The sequence below is a fragment of the Artibeus jamaicensis genome, unplaced genomic scaffold, assembly GCF_021234435.1.
Source record: "Artibeus jamaicensis isolate MK-2021 breed Jamaican fruit bat unplaced genomic scaffold, CSHL_Jam_final contig_444, whole genome shotgun sequence".
In the NCBI taxonomy this organism is placed as follows: Eukaryota; Metazoa; Chordata; class Mammalia; order Chiroptera; family Phyllostomidae; genus Artibeus; species Artibeus jamaicensis.
The window spans coordinates 7,304,316-7,319,867 of NW_026521831.1; the positions used below are offsets into that span (position 1 = coordinate 7,304,316).

The 15,552-nt window shown below is 54.5% G+C and overlaps 1 protein-coding gene across 1 annotated transcript; it reads left to right on the forward strand.

Annotated features, from left to right (window-relative positions):
- Positions 1 to 6,134: 6,134 nt before the first annotated feature.
- SERPINA12 (serpin family A member 12) lies at positions 6,135 to 14,499 on the forward strand. Its single transcript, XM_037130208.2, has 4 exons — positions 6,135 to 6,768; positions 8,372 to 8,642; positions 12,489 to 12,636; positions 14,308 to 14,499. The coding sequence occupies exons 1-4, from the start codon at positions 6,135 to 6,137 to the stop codon at positions 14,497 to 14,499; spliced, it is 1,245 nt and encodes a 414-aa protein (XP_036986103.2).
- Positions 14,500 to 15,552: the final 1,053 nt, after the last annotated feature.

The following is a 15,552-nucleotide window of genomic DNA, read 5'->3' on the forward strand; positions in this document are numbered from 1 at the left end:
GGGCTCACTGCTGCCCCACCCGAGGATCGGTGGGCTCACATGGCTCTCAATGTCGTCACTGCCCCCCTCTGGTAAATCTGAAGCTAAAAAGTTCATTTGATTTTCAATCTTTAAAAAATGAATTCTAAAGCAATACCTGTTTCTCTAAGACGACTTGGAAAATACAGAAAAGCAAGGAGGGAAAACTAACCATGGCCTCATTACTTCAGAACAAACATGCAATCAGAAAACAGTTCGTGTTTTTCTCGAATGATCACAAATTTTGATTTCTGTTACCCCTAACAGAAACTATGCATCGAACTCTCCACTCATCTCTTTCGGGTCTCTTCCCCAAAAGGACCCCAGGTGAGCTCAGGTAATAGGACTGACAACTGGAGAATCCTCGAAAAATAGGGGAAAAAGCAGAGGAGAAAGGGAATGACCCAGAGAAACTCAGCTATGAAGCTGTTCCCGTGGGTGACAACGGTGATGTTTGGGGTGAATGTTTAATGTCAGGACTGTAGGCTGATCTACCTGAAAAATACTCCAGGTTCCAGACCCACAGTGATTGCGAAACACAGTCGTTGCAAAAAGTATGAAGGGACTTCACCAGGGAAGCCACCACCCAGCGGGTGTGGTCTAAATATCACTCCACCGCCTCGGTCCGGAGGAGAAGCCCAGCGAGGTGGCGTGGCCACAGCTCCCAGCTTCTGTCCCCGGTCCCCCTGGGCCAGCTCACTGTATTGGCTTCGGTCTGATTTTCCCAGAGACATGGAGGTATAAATGATAAAGCAAGAGAAGCAGACCCATTTGGCTGGCTCTGTGGATTTCTCCCGAATGCACCGTGAGTATGACACCTCCCCCGTGAAAAGGTCGCGCTTGCTGTCGCTCTCAGGTGCCGGCTGCTTCGGGCTGCAGGAAGAGGCAGGCCGGCCCCAGGGGGCTGGTTGGCGAAGACGGTCCCGGAGGAGTCCCAAGTCCGGAAACCCCGCTCTCGAAGAGAGAGGCCGGGGCTCATTTCCATGGGTGTCCTGCCCCAGTGGTTTGCTGGAGGACAACCCTTCCTGGACGTGCAGGGCGGGGTGTCTTGGGAGCCCAGGGCTCCCCTCTGACACCAGTCTGCCCCCGCCCGAGGGCTCCGGCCCCAGGCAGCCCATCTGAGAGCTTTCCAAGGCCCTTCACCTCCACCCGAGGACGAGGACGGAGGCCGTAGCCGCCAATTTGCTACTTCGCGGGCAGAGCAGAGGCTTTGGGTCCGCAGGCAGCGTAGGCACGGACCGCTCCTCCGGCAGGGCACCAAGCCCGCGTGCCTGGCACGGAGTGAGGGCTCAAAATATTTCTTAAAAGAGAGCAGAAGTCTCCAGGGCCAGCTCAGAGGCGAGGTGATGTGTGCACACTGTGTTTCCCAGGAGGGAGGGTCAAGTGCACCTGGGTGGCCAATGGGGTCATCTCATGGGTCTCCTCTCACCTCCAGCAAAGAAGGGCATGCCGTACTATCACTTAGTTGTAAGTTGGTTTAAAAAATACTTACTTAACTTCTAATATATCTAGAGTGCTCTCTTAAAATAATGTCGATCCCTTAAGACCAGTGGACCCCAGAGCCTGTCTGGGGTGCCTCCTGGAGCCCCGGGCGCTGGTGCTGGTTCTTAGGAGGCCAGCGCTCATCGGTGGGAAGGACCCTCCGGTCACTCGCTCTGTGGGGGCTCCGAGAAGGATTGGGGGAAAGCTGGGGTCTCAGAGGGCCTGGGGTTTCCTGGGCCCCGTGCCTGTGCCCTGTGGGGACAGGAAGAGGCCCATCATTGAGTGGGGGGGCCCCCAGCTGGCTGACGTCAGCCCATGGCGGCTCACTGGGGACAGGAACTAGTCAAACACTTCCTAAACTTTTCGGTCACATTGGTTTGCTCGGAAAGACTCGACATAAACTTTTCCTTCCCGTCAGTGTTATCACAGGGAAGAAAGGCCGCCCAGCGAACTGTCACGAGAGGTAACCTGGGGTGGGCTGGGGAGGTCCCTGCACTTGGAAGTAAATGGCTCCGAACTGCTCTGCACGGAGCTTTCCTTCTGGGTCTAGTGTGTGCTCGGTTTGTTCGTGTGCTGCTTCCCCGAACCACCGGTGACGCCAGCAAGTGTGAAAGTGTTTCACAGCATCACAGACATCGCTGGTGTTCACTGCGCCAGCCCCTCTCACCGTCCCCGCCCCTGTGTTGCTTTGATTGGCTGATCCCAGTCACCACACTTATCAGGACAGTGTGTGCAGCAAAAGTGCAACCCGCTCCGTGGGTGGGCAACGCGGAGTCGTGGGTGGGCCCCTCCTCGAGCAGACCTAAGGCCCCGAGCTCCGTTCCGAGAGCTCCTGGTTTGCTTCTGGGGTACACCTGGTTGGGGTCTGTCTTCAGGATGCATGACTCCTGAGTCAGTGCGATTTTTATCTCTTCCTAAGAGAAGGAAATCATTTCCCCAAATTAATGGGGAACGTGAGACCAGGGTAGTCAGAGAGAATTAAAGTGCTGATTACAACTTTACCTGCCCCGCCCCCCATGTGCCCACAGGGCTCAGTTTCTGCCGTGTTCTGTTCGTCTTTATTTTCTTACTTTCTATCTAGAGCGACAATCCCCGCCTCCCCCTCCCCAACACACTCCAAAATAAAAATCGGAACAGAGTTTCTCAGCTGAGCAACCTATCAATCTGTCAATTTATCGGGGAACAGCCAGCCACGCAGCCATTTTAATCGATGGGATAAACAAAAGTGAGACTTCTCAGGCGTCTCAGACGAGTACCCACCTGACAGTTCGGGTCAGTGTGGGGCCTGTGGTGACGATGGAAAAGCCCAGAAATGGGTCTAGTGTGAGCTGTCTCCGGGGAGAAAGCCCAGAACGGTGGGCACTCGGGGGACTGGGCAGGAGGCCTGTGGGGACCACTGTGACACAGGCTTAGAGAAGCAGGGGCAGCTGAGAAGGGCAGGGAGTGGATTGTGTCCCGAGGGGTGGGGGCTGCGAGCTGGCTAGCAGGGGTTAGGGGTTAACCACCCGCTCTCGGCCATTTGAAAGATGACATTATTGAAGCTCTGAAGGACAAGGAGGCTCGTCTCAGGCCACCGAGCAAACAGGTGTGCAAGAGATGGCCAACAGCCAGACTTCTGGTTCCATACTCAGTCCTTGTTCCTGAAACCAGCAACTGGGCATACCTGTAAAACCCCGCGTGGGCCAGGGCTTCCAGCAGCTTCCCTCCCCAGCCCCGGGGCCTGGGCCCGTCAGCCTTGGCAGACTGCTCAATGGCTGTGCGCCTCTCCTGGCTGGTAACCCGACCGCCAAGAACGCTCTCTGAGCTCCTTGACAGAAGGGTCTGAGCCCCCCAACCCAGGGCATCGGGAAGCAGCACCACAGAGGTGGCAGTCTGCACCGGACACGGGGCGCTTCTGTCACTCACCCGGGTGGAGTTTGTCCGCAGTCCAGCCCGCTAAGCTGAGAGAACCTGTTCCGTCTTCTATTGTCTTTCCTTATCGAAAACATCCGGGGACTGGGTCAACCCTGTCTCCTATCACCTCTTTTCAGACTGTCTCTACAGCCCTCGTTCATCACCAGCTACTTGTAATTTTTACTAAAAGAAAAGTGCCATTAGAAGCGGGAGGTGCTTAGACATCACCCAGGCTCCGAGAGGGGAAGCGCTTTCCCCGTCACACAGCAATGAGGTGAAAGATCAGAGCCAGGCATCCGTAAGTCCTGGTAGCCCCAGGTTTTGTGTTGTTTCGGTTTTCCCTGTACACTCTTATCTGTTAGGATGCCTTTGGCTTCACGTAACTGACCAGATATCCCTGGAAGTACAGAGGCAGGGTGGCTTGTTTGGTGGCTCCCCCTCCAGGTTCTCAGCAGAGTCCTGTGTGTACCCTCTTTGCCTTCTGGCTTTGTCCTGGAGTCCCTCTGTCACTGGGCAAGCAGCCGTGGGTGTCCCTGGTGTGGGCACCTCCCTGCCCAGGACATCCGGAGGATGGGAGAGGGCTGCGCCCCAACATTCCAGCCAAGAGCCCAAAGTTCACCCTCACTGGGTCACTCACATCACGTGCCCCGTCTTGACCAGCTCTGGGGCGGAGCTCACTGCCTGCCGACTGGGTCAGGCCGGTCTCCTGACCAGTCACTAGTGGGGCGAGTGGGGAAGTGAGGCTATCCTGCCCCAGTCAGAGCCCCCCTTGGTGCTGGGGACCAGTCCTCTGTCCCTGAGGCATGTGGGCTGCCTGAGGGAGGGGGAGATACCTGGAAAAAATGAAATTTTGTTAGAAAGATGGAGGGGACTTTGGGAAACAAGGAGTGGCATGTACTGGAACCTTCACACGCTAGAACACGAGCTCCTTGGGGACTCCTCTCGCCCAGATGATGGCTGCACCCACAGGGCCCAGAACAGAGGGTTTGGGGTGCTCCCGGGGGCCCTCCCTGTGCTGGTTTTCAGTTGTTCCCTGACTCAGTCAACCAGAAAGAGCCCCCTCCACTTAGCCCCAAGGGGCCTGCTGGTGCTGGGCCCAGGGACCCTACGCTGGTGGTGCGGTGAGGTTGACTGCCAACAGCAGACGGGTGTCCTCTCCACCTCGGAAACCTGCCCTCCTCTGATAGGAGGTGACTGTCTCAGGAAATCACACCCCAGGCCTTGCACCTTGCACCCTGGGGACCACTGACTGACCGATCCCCTCTGAAAAGCCAGGACACTTGCTCCCCAGCTCAATGCCACCCTGTGCTTCACGCTGCAGGGCCCACCCCCTGCTGATCGCATCAAGGCCAGATGTCACCTGGAACCAGCCCCACCCTTTCTCGGCTCCTCCCCTTTCCTGGCCTCTTCCCTCACCTCCCCAGGGGCTCCTCCTAAGAGCAGTCCCTCAATAAATGATGCATGAGCACGCCAGAATCCTCAGCTCAGGTTCTGCGTCTTGGGAACCAGGCAAAGACAGCCACGAACAGTCTTCACTGTTGAGGGCAGGCTCAAATACATGAAGGTGTCAATTCCAGGGAAGAAAACATAGTAAGTGGTAACAGAGGACCAAGCAAAGAAATCTGCCTTTATTTGGAATAAAAACCATTGCCAGAAGCACGGCCACCCAGAGAAATCAACACACTTCTTGGAAGAACACACTTTTGGCAGCTCTCTGCAGCATTAGGGCTAGAGGCTGGGGGGAAAATAAAAAATGAAATTTCTGTCCCCCAGAGCTCACATGCTGGGAGATGTCAGAGCTGAGTGATGGTGAAAGAGCAGCAGCCCAGGAGGCAGGCAGACCGGGAGTGCCCTGTCTGTAACACTGCCCCCTTCTCTTCCTGCAAAGGGGAGCAGGGAAGGATTAGTAGAGACCTGGGTTCTTCTGGGGTACATATGCCCCATTTACAGACCATCTGATCTCAGAAAAAGGGCTTAATTTCTGCATATTAGTCAAGATTCTGGGGTTGTAAGGGAGAAAAGTCCAACTCAAATCAGCCGACCATGAGAAGGAAGCTTATTGGCTCATAATTTGGAAAAATAGAGATGGTTGAGCTTCAGATAAAGCTTGATCCAGGAACTCCAAAGATGATACCAAGTATTTCTCCCCATTTCTCTCTTTCAATCTTAGTCTCTCTCTCCTCTCTCCTTCTAATGTGAAAATCCCGGCCACACTCAGTTACAGGCTACATCATTAAGCCAGACACCTCAGAATTAACCTGTACATTCTTAAGAGGCTTGTGTATTCTTGGGGAAAGATGCTGATTGATCTGATTTGGGGCAGTCTCATTCCTTCACCCATCAGTGAGGCAGCAGATTTAGTATTGTGGTGGCCTAGCCTGGGTCACATGTCTGCAATGTGGCATTTTCTTATTGTCATCCAGTGGAGTGTAGGGGACAGCGCCTCAAAGGAATTGAGATTCTGTCACCATAAGATGGGGAAGATGGTACAAAAACAAGAACTGTTTTCTATGCTTAGGCCTCTCACTATGAAACGGGACAAACGCTTCTTATTCCCGGGGTGATTGTGTAGGTTAAATGCTATCACGAATGTCAAGGCACCACTAAACCACCGTGCGCCGCGCATGCCAGCGCTGCATTGCTTCTTTCATCCGGTCTTCCCTATGGCACAACGGGGCTCTTCTTTTCTTTTTCCCTGCTAACCTCAGGCCTATTCCTCAACAGGACAATCTCCAAGGAACATGAACCCCACACTGGGCCTGGGCCTGCTTCTGGCTGGCCTCCTCACTGTGGAAGGTCTTGTGAAGCCCAACTTTTCTCCAGAGAATCACGAAGTGGTGAGCCGGGCCCAAGCACAGGAGGGAAGGACGGCAGCCCAGCAGCTCTCCAGGCGGAACATGGACTTTGGCTTCAAGCTGTACAAGAAGCTGGCCTCCGCTAGCCCCAGCAACAACATCCTCTTCTCCCCCGTGAGCATCTCTACAGCCTTTTCCATGCTGTGTCTGGGTGCCCAGAACTCCACGCTGGCCGAGATCCAGCAGGGCTTCAACTTCAGGAATGTGCCGGCGAAAGAGCTTCATGAGGGTTTCCATTACCTGATCCAGAGACTGAACCAGGACAACCAGAACCTGCATATGCACCTCAAGAACATCTTGTTCATTGACAAGAGGCTGCGGCCAGATAAGAGGTTTATAACAAACGCCAAGAACCTGTACAATGCAGAAAGCATCCCCACCAACTTCCAGAACAAGGAAAATGCTCGGAAGAAAATCAATGACTATGTCAGTCAGAAAACCCAGGGGAAAATCAACAACCTGATCAGGAATATAGATCCAGGCTCCGTGATGCTTCTTATCAACTGTATTTTGTTTCGAGGTAAGGCTTGGGGCAGCTTAGCATGGAAGACAGCATGACAAGTAGACCTGGATTAAAAACCAGGGTTGCTTGCTCTGTGACCTTGAGTACATCAGTGATTAGTCTCTTGGGGACTCACTTTTACTATGGAAAAAATGAGTATCTTGCTACATAACTCACAGGGTAGTCATTGGTATTCAAAGCGAAAAATGTATGCAGAGTGAACTTTGTGAAGTCTAAATCACTCTCTATGTGTACGTTTCCATTATTACTGATCACCCCGAGGCAGCATTGGTTGTAGAAGCGGTAGTGACACTCTCTTCCTCATTTCTTAGAAAAGGAAAGTGAAATTCAGAGAGACATTAATTAACTTACTCAGTTTCAAAGCCAGTCAATGAAAGTCAGGACCCAAACCCACTTTTCTTGGCCCAAGGGCTGTGCATGTTTTATCAGCCTGAGTGGATGCTCAGGGTGGTGATGGCATTGTGGGTGATGGTGATGATGGTCACTTCGGTGGGTGCCTCGGTCTCCCTCCTATCAAACCAGGTAGATTCCCAAGTCTGAGGGTAAGAGGCTGAAAAAGAAGGTGGAAGAATATCCCAAATCCAAGCATTATCACCCCACCATACACACCTGCATGTACGCTCAGAGGTCAGCCAACATAGAGGAGAACCAGAGGCAACGGCCCATGGGTCAGACAAGATTACAGCTGGACTGTTAGCAACATGGCTCTGAGTGTGGAAGTTCAGCTCTCCCGAAATCCACAGGGAGACTGATGGCAACAGAAGAAGAAAAGAGTGGTAATGGCAGACCAAAATCTCAGCCTACCCAGGACAGAAGGAGAGAAGGGAATCCGGAAAGACTCTGAGTCCCCACACCCCCTAGATTACAACAAGATCAATAGTGGAGATAATGCTGCTGATGACTAGCATCCACCCAGCACTTACTATACACAGTCTCACAGCAGCCCTATGAGGTGCCCATCCATATCCCCATTTTGCACATAAGGACACTGAACCCCAGGGAGATTAAGTCCAAGGTTATCCATCTAGAACCACAGAGCTAGAGCTTGAACTCTGGGGGCTCTGAAGGTAGCGAGTATAAAAAGACCCAGGTCTGAATTTATGCCCAACAACACCAAAGAGTCCTCAGGATAGAAAAGGAGGGGTCCCAACACCCAGCTTTGGGGGTTCACAGCTCTTCAGCAGGCTCCAAAGGGCAGACTGTCCCATCATTTTTCTTAGCCCCATGTGAGAGCAGCTCCTCCAGGCCTTAGAAGAAAGCTGAGCAGTTTTTACTCATATCACCCCAACAGCCCCGCTAAGTAAGTATAATCTAGTCCCTCTGCTGAGACTCTGTCCACGGGCTTTCTCACCCTCAGAAGATTCTGGGCTTCGGTCTGTCTGAAGCTCCTGGGGAGTGGGTCATCAGGTCCCAGCCCGCCCCGACAGCAGTCCCGAGGGCATGTCATGAGGACAGGGACTCCTAGAGCTCTGTCCCGACACCCCAGGGTTTCCAGACCCTTTCTGCGATTGCATGTAGACAGAGACCGGGGCTCAGCTGGACTCGGTTGCTGCTTCTCCTTCAGGACACTCACGTCACTTTGTCTCTCTTCGATCTTAAGCCAGGTGGAAGCATGAGTTTGACCCAAAATTAACCAAGGAGGAAGATTTTGCTGTGAATGAAAACAAGCCAGTGAAGGTGCCCATGATGCTCCGCGGGGGCATGTACGAAGTCGGCCAGGACGACCGGCTGGCCTGCACTGTGCTGGCCATGCCCTACTATAACAACATCACGGCCCTCTTCGTCCTGCCCGAAGAAGGCAGGATGGGGCAGGTGGAGGAGGCCTTGGGGCTGGACACGCTTGACCGGTGGAAAAACTTGCTGACACGGAGGTAAAGGCAGGGGCGGGGGGGCGGTGGCAGGTACCTGTGGCTTCTTTCTTCTTGCTCCTCCTCCTCCTCCCACTCTCTTCTCCTTTTCTATCCCGGATTTCCTGAGCTCTTACCCCATCCCCTTCTCCCAGTTAGCCCTGACAATGTCACACAGGGCTGCAGCCCTGGGGCCCACCATGGGGCTTCATGGTCCGCGGGCCGAGCCCTTCTACAGCCCCCAGAGCTGAGGTTGTCACCAGGGTGCCACTAACGACATGCAGATATTTCTGGGGGACCGTTCTCGTCACTCTGGTTTCAGGAGAGGGTCCATACTCCCCCTTTTGCTCCTCCACCCAGTGTGGGAAAGGCCCTGTGAGATTTCCTGCAGGCAGCCCAAGCCTCACTGGAGGTTTGGGGACGACAGAGGCCCAGGGACACCGGGCATGGAAGCGGCTTCTTGTGGAGTCCAAGTGCAGGCTCTCTGAGGGTCTCTTTCAGAATACGCCTCCCTGGTTTCTCCCCCAACACACGAGGACTTCTCCCAGCGTCTCCGTGCTCCAGGCCAGGCCTCCCTCTGGGAGGACTTGGAGAGCAGAGTCCCCCCACCCAGGCCAGGCCCTCCTCCCCAGACATGTGCGGCCCCAAATGACTGAGAGCAGTGAAGTCCACCCCGTCATGGGAACCGCCATACCCTCCCTCAGGGAAGGAGTCTTGTCCATGGTCTGGGGGGGGGGAGTACATTTCGTCAGAAGGTGACAGGCCCACCTTCCTGCCCTCTGAGCTCCTGCGGGCTGGGGGACCAGTTGCTCAGACCACTCCTCCAGCCCTTCATCGAAGAGGGCAGGGCCCCTCCCGACCAGAAGGCCTAGGACAAGCCGAAGAGAGCACGCACCCTTTCCCCAGGAGACGTGAGCGAGCCAGCAGACACACACCTAAAAGACACACGCCAGTGGACACACACCCAGCAGCCCTAGGAATTCAAGCCAGCGGTGGCCGGCTTCGGCCTGGAGCCGGCGCTTCAGACAGACTCCTCCTCTGTGTCTGCCCAGTGAGCGGCCTGCTGTGGCGGATTCCCCCAGAAAGGGCTCGGTTTCCCAAAGGCAAACCCAAAGCTCCTGTTCAAAGTTCCAAGGGACCACGCTCAGCCGGGGTTGCCCATCTCACCTCTACCTATTTCAGTAGCCACATTGCAACATCAGCCCCGTTTTCCTGTTTTGACCTGAGCTAAAGCCATCCTCCCCATTGAGGCACTGAAACCTCCTCTCATGGCTCAGGGACATCACCCCAGCTGCTCTCTCTTTTCCTTCCAATATCAGCAAGTGGTCTGCTCTCTACTGAGCCATTTCCATCACACAGGAAGACGCTGCCATTTCTCCCACCACAAAGCAACCTCCTCCTGCCCCCATGGCCCCTGCCACTGCTCTGTTTCTTTGCTCTCCTCGGCAGGTAGGTACCTTGGAGCAGTTGGCCTCTATCCACTGTCCACAGCTCTCCCCTCCCAGCCTCTCCCACACCCACGAGTCGACCGCCTGTGCTTGCCTCCACAGAGCTGTTCATCCCCCAGGTTCCCAGAAAATATCTGTGGGGCTGAGTCTGCTGGTTGGTATCAGACCTGTATTCCTCAGCCCGTCAGCTGCACTTGACCCAGCTGACCACCCCCGCCCCTTCAGAGGCGTCCTTCACCTGGCTTCCAGGGCCCCACCTTCTCTTCACCCCCTTCGTGCCCTCTGTCCCAGCCCCCTGGGCTGCCCCCCAGCCCCACTCCAGGTCTCCGTGGAGTGCCAGGGGCTCACTGCTCAAGCCTCTTTTCCATGGGCATCCGCCCCTCTGCACGGACATCAGGCTCAGGGCGCTCCACGCTGTCTGCGTTACCTGCCACTCTGTCCCTAGTCTCAGCTTTCCCAGACGCCAAGGTCACACGTCTGCCTGCACACCCAGGGTCTCCGTCCCAATGTGTCCGGACTGGTTCCCTGTCGGGAACTCCTCAAGCTTCCATCTCCTTCAGGGGTGAAGCCACCCTTTCAGTTGCTGAAGTTAGAAACTTGGGGTCCCCGTGATCACTCTTCTCACCAGCCCCTCATTCAGTCTGCAGGGGATCCCACAGCTCCACCTGACAATGAGTCTGAGTCTGGTCACCTCCCAGCATCTCTAGGTCTCCAAGCATCTGACTGTAGCGCTGACTTCCAAACGGTCTCCCAACATTTGACTCTGGTCCCTGCCCTTCATCACTGAAAGTGTATTCTTAACAGAGTGGGGAAAAATGATCTTTTTAAACCCTAAGCAAGTCCTTGCCTTCCCTCTGTTCAGAACCCTGTGGCAGCTCCTCATTCCACTTGAAAAATTTTAAAAAACACCTGCCTAATCCCTTTGCCTGGGTCCCTTTGCCTGGGTCTAGATTTGCTCAGATGGTCCCTTTACTCCAGGATTCCCGGTTCCCATTGTCACTCTGCATTTTTCCTGCATCACATGTGACTTTCTTACGCACAGACTGCCCGCCTGTGCGTCCATGCCACGGGTGGTTTTTGATCTGCTGGTTTTAGTGTCTGTCACCCTGCTGAAGTACAAGCTCAGGGGCAGAGATTTTTGCCTGTTCCATCCACAGATGCATCTGAGCATCTAGAAGAGCCCCTGGTACACAGTAGGCACCTAATAAATACTTGCTGAGTGGGTGGGTGAGCGGAAAGGTAGGTTGGGAGTCGCTGGGCCTGTCTCTGGTGTTTAAAGCTGTGACACCGAATGAGATCCCCAGGGAGAGGAAAGAGAAGACCAGGGCCTGAGGCTTGGAGCATCAGAGCGGTGAGGCAGGTGACCAGGTAGAGGAACGAAGGGTGCAGGAGGGAGTGGCTGGTGAAGGAGGAGAAAGCTGGAGGGCATGGACTCGGCTTGGAATGCTTCCAGATGAAAGAACGGGTCAACCGTCTCGGTGCTGGCTGCTGAGCACTCGCTGTTGTATCCAGCGAGCTGAGGCGGCGGCCACTGTAGGAAGAGCTTCCTCGGTGGAATGCAGAGGACACCCTGTGGGTGCAGAGGGCTGAGGCAGTGCGGGGGGAGTGGAGCTCACTGGTAGATACGACTTTTCCTCTGAATGAAAGAAGAGATAAGGGCTGGACGCCCAACCAGCAATTCAGGGCCAACGGAGATGCCTTCGCTTCTGTGTTTTAGGGTAGGGGTGATATAGCCAGTGCTCTGATCCCGAGAATGGCCAAGTAGAACATTCACTGGTGCAGGGCAGAAAGGAAATAGGCAAGAATGGGGTCTTGGATAGGCAAGGAGAAATGGGGTTTGGGGCCAGGAGGACAGCAATGTGGGGCCCCCCAGGTACCTCATGGACACCTGACCACAGGCCCTGGGCAGAGCGGCCCAGCCAGGTCCCAGCCGGTGCACCTGCACCAGGGCCCTCCCTGTCCCAGGCAGCTGCGGCTATCACCATCTTGTTCACACGAGGCGCTTAGAGACCGTTTGCTGCAAGTCACAGAGCTCAGGAGAGGCCAAGTGGGTTTCAACAGCTCTGCCTGGCTTCAGACCTCGTGGCCCTGCTGCCTCTCCCGTCGGGGGTCATGGCTGGCTCGGGGCTGAGCCTGCAGTGGGGAAACCTCAGTAGCTGCAGCAGAAGGGGTCCTGAGACAGTGGGGACTTGAGGACATTTCTGTGGATGGAGGCTCGGAGCAGGTTTGATAAGAAACAGAGACACCTTGAAGAGCATGCATGTTTTGAAGGTTAAGGAACCCTCCTCATTCTGTGGATCAACAGAAAGACCGAGACTTTTAGGGCTGGGAGGACAGATGTCTCATTCACTGTCTGCCCTGGAGCCTGCCCTGGAAAAAGGCAGACCCTTGCCACTCACCTTTGTCACTTCCTACTTTCTAGGGTTGTGGACGTGTCCGTACCCAGGTTCTCCATCCTGGGCACCTACAACCTCAAGAAGATTCTCTCCTATGTGGGTGTCACCAAAATTTTTGAGGAGCGCGGTGAGCTCACCAGGATCGTTCCGAATCAAAACCTGAAAGTGGGCGAGGTGAGGCTGCTTGGCCTGGCAGTTGCCCCCCTTCCCCCTCCAACTCCCACCCCCTGCCACCACTGCAAAGGGAGCCACCATACAGCTCCAGACCAGAGCCATTGTCATGGCAGCTGAGCAAGCTGGGATTCCCCCAACCAGTCAGGCCAAGTTCAAATCCAGCTATGCCCCTACCAGCCACGTGACCCTGGGTGAATCATGAACTTCCCCAAGCCTCATGTTTTTGGTCTTTAATATTAGAACTGAACTCCTGTGCTGTTTTGGAGGTCAATCCCATGAAACAAACCACTGACCAAGGTCCAGGACCTTTGTCTGGCCCAGAACAGGTCCAGCGATGACCCAGGGAGTCACTCAAAGGTGTCACAGGCCCATTAGGACTAAGGGTCTACTGATTAAGAGATGAACAAGCGAAGGGCCTGTGGCCTCCAGCAAGAATAAGCACCTGCCTCTTAGGGACAAGCGAAGAGGGCTAGGGTAGGGTCCCCAGATTCAGCAGTCAGAATATAGGGCACCCAGTTAAATTCAAATTTCAGATACATGATTCTTATTTTTTTAATATAAGTATGTCCGATTATTGCACAGGCTATACTGACACCAAAATATCATTTATCTGAAAATTAAATGTAACTGAATGTCCTATATTTTATCTGGCAACCCTACTTTTAGGTTAAACGGGAATTGAGGGGGAGAGATTTCAACAAGCAGAACTGGGTGTCTTCCACTAGGGGGCAGCATGGCCGAAGGCTGGTGGGAGGCAGGGACTGGCTGGGGCTGCGTGTGGAGGTCAAGTCGCCCGGCCGAGCTGAGGGGTCATCACTGATTCAGATTCATTTTCCAATTCGCAAGAGGAAGAAAAAGAGTTAATAGAATTTTCTCACTTCTAAGGCTTTCCTGCCAGAGACGTCATGTAAACATTCAAAAACATTCAACGGCAGCCACCCCTTTGCCCTGGGCCTTTGTGGGTGGAGTTCACTGGCTTGTTTCCTTCCTCTGTCAGGTGTGCCGAGAGCAGGGATTCTGTCTGTGTGCCACAGCCACTGGCCTGCTAGAAAATGGTTAGAATTTTGCAGACTGGAATGAAATGTGTCAGCATTTCACGGAAGCCCATCAGTTTCCCCCGGGGTTGATCGATTAGTCACAGATGTTGAGGGTATTGGGGTACATCTGGGGTCCAAGTCATCCCCAACAGCTAGCCTGGAATCTGGCTGCCTCTTAACCATCCACCGACCATCTACCAGGCAGGTGAATGGAGAGTGGTGGGGGCTGGGGGCCTAGGGCAGGCCCCCCACCTCCCTGGCTTCTAGCTAGAGCTCAAGACACTGTCAGACATTGTAACTAACCATTGGCACTTTCCTGAAATTTCCAGGGTGGGCAGCAAACCCTGCTCCACTCCCTGGACCCCCACCCCACCCCCATCGCTGATGCCACCCTGCATCATTTTCCCCTTCACCCTGCATCTGCTGGTTGAGTGTCCTTTAAAGAGTGACAGATAACTGGAAGCCCTGGCCGGGCTGGCCCCCGCTGTGACTTCAGTTCGGGACAGCTCCAGGGGAGGCCACCCCCTCTCGAGTGCTCTTTTCGAGGTCAATCCCATGAGCCCCTTGAGTCCCCTGCTCACCCATGGTCCCCAGAAGGTGTGGCAAATGCTGACCTCATTCCCTGTCCCCACAGGCAGTGCACAAGGCCAAGTTGAAGATGGATGAGAAGGGCACAGAGGGCGCCACAGGCTCTGGGATGGGCACGCTGCCCATGGAGAGACCACTGGTCTTCAAGCTGAACAGACCCTTTCTGGTAATGATTGTGGAGAACATCCTGTCCACCGTGCTCTTCTTGGGAAAGATCACTAATCCCACTGGTACATAGGGAGGAGTTCCGGTCTGCTGCAGACCCCAGCCACGGCCTGGGGCTGGCGACGCTTCGTCTCCCTGGGACTGAGACCACAGGACATTCTAATCTATTCCCACATCTTGGCCCCCCCCTTGCCACCCAACAGGCAGCACTGCCGGGCTCTGGGCTTCTGTGCTGAGCCCCCTCCCTGCCCGTACAAATGCTGAGATTAAATACCCCCTCCACCCCCCTGGCTGGCAGAGTTTCCTTCCTCGCAGCAGGCAGAGGACTTTGTGATTTAATAAACACCCTCCACAGGTCTGCTGACTGTTGGTGGATAATCTGAGGATGCTGTGAGCCAAGGTAAGCACCTGGCCTTCAGAGCAAGAGAGAACCGGACTCATCTTAGTGACAAAGTGTCTTTGGAAAAGCCACACAGCCTCCCTGGGCTCCTGCTTCTGTGCTTCTGGGATCAGGACCACAGAGCTCCCCTCGGGGCTCTGAGGCAGCCAGTACACTGCTCAAGAAGAGTTTGTTCACCTTTGTGAGCCCTTGGCCTTGGGTCTTGGGCAAGTGAACTACGAAGGTATCTTCCCAGAGGATCTGCACAGGACCTCTGGGCTCAGCCAGACATCCCGGTGGGTGGGGCTGGCCTGGCAGGAGAAGGATGCCACCTAGCGTGGCAGCGGCTAGAGTTCAATGCCAGGCTTCGTCTGACTGCAGAGCACAAAAAGCAGAGCTTGGTGTTTGAACCTGTTAGCAAGTTCAGCAGTGCCCGGAGTGCCCGGAGACTATCGTGCTGAGTGAAAAAAGCCGGTCAGAGAAAGACAAATACCACATAATTTCACGTAGAGGTGGAATCTAATGAATGAAACACCAAACAAAATAGAAACAGACTCATAGATACAGAGAACAGACTGACAGCTGTCAGAGAGGAGGGCGTTGGTGGTCTGGGTGGGAACAGGTGAAGGGATTAAGACACACACACAGTCTGGTGGTGACCAGAGGGAAGGGGGGTAGAAGAGGGTAAAGGGGGACAAATGGTGATGGAAGGAGACTTGACACAAGATACAGATGAGGTATCATTGA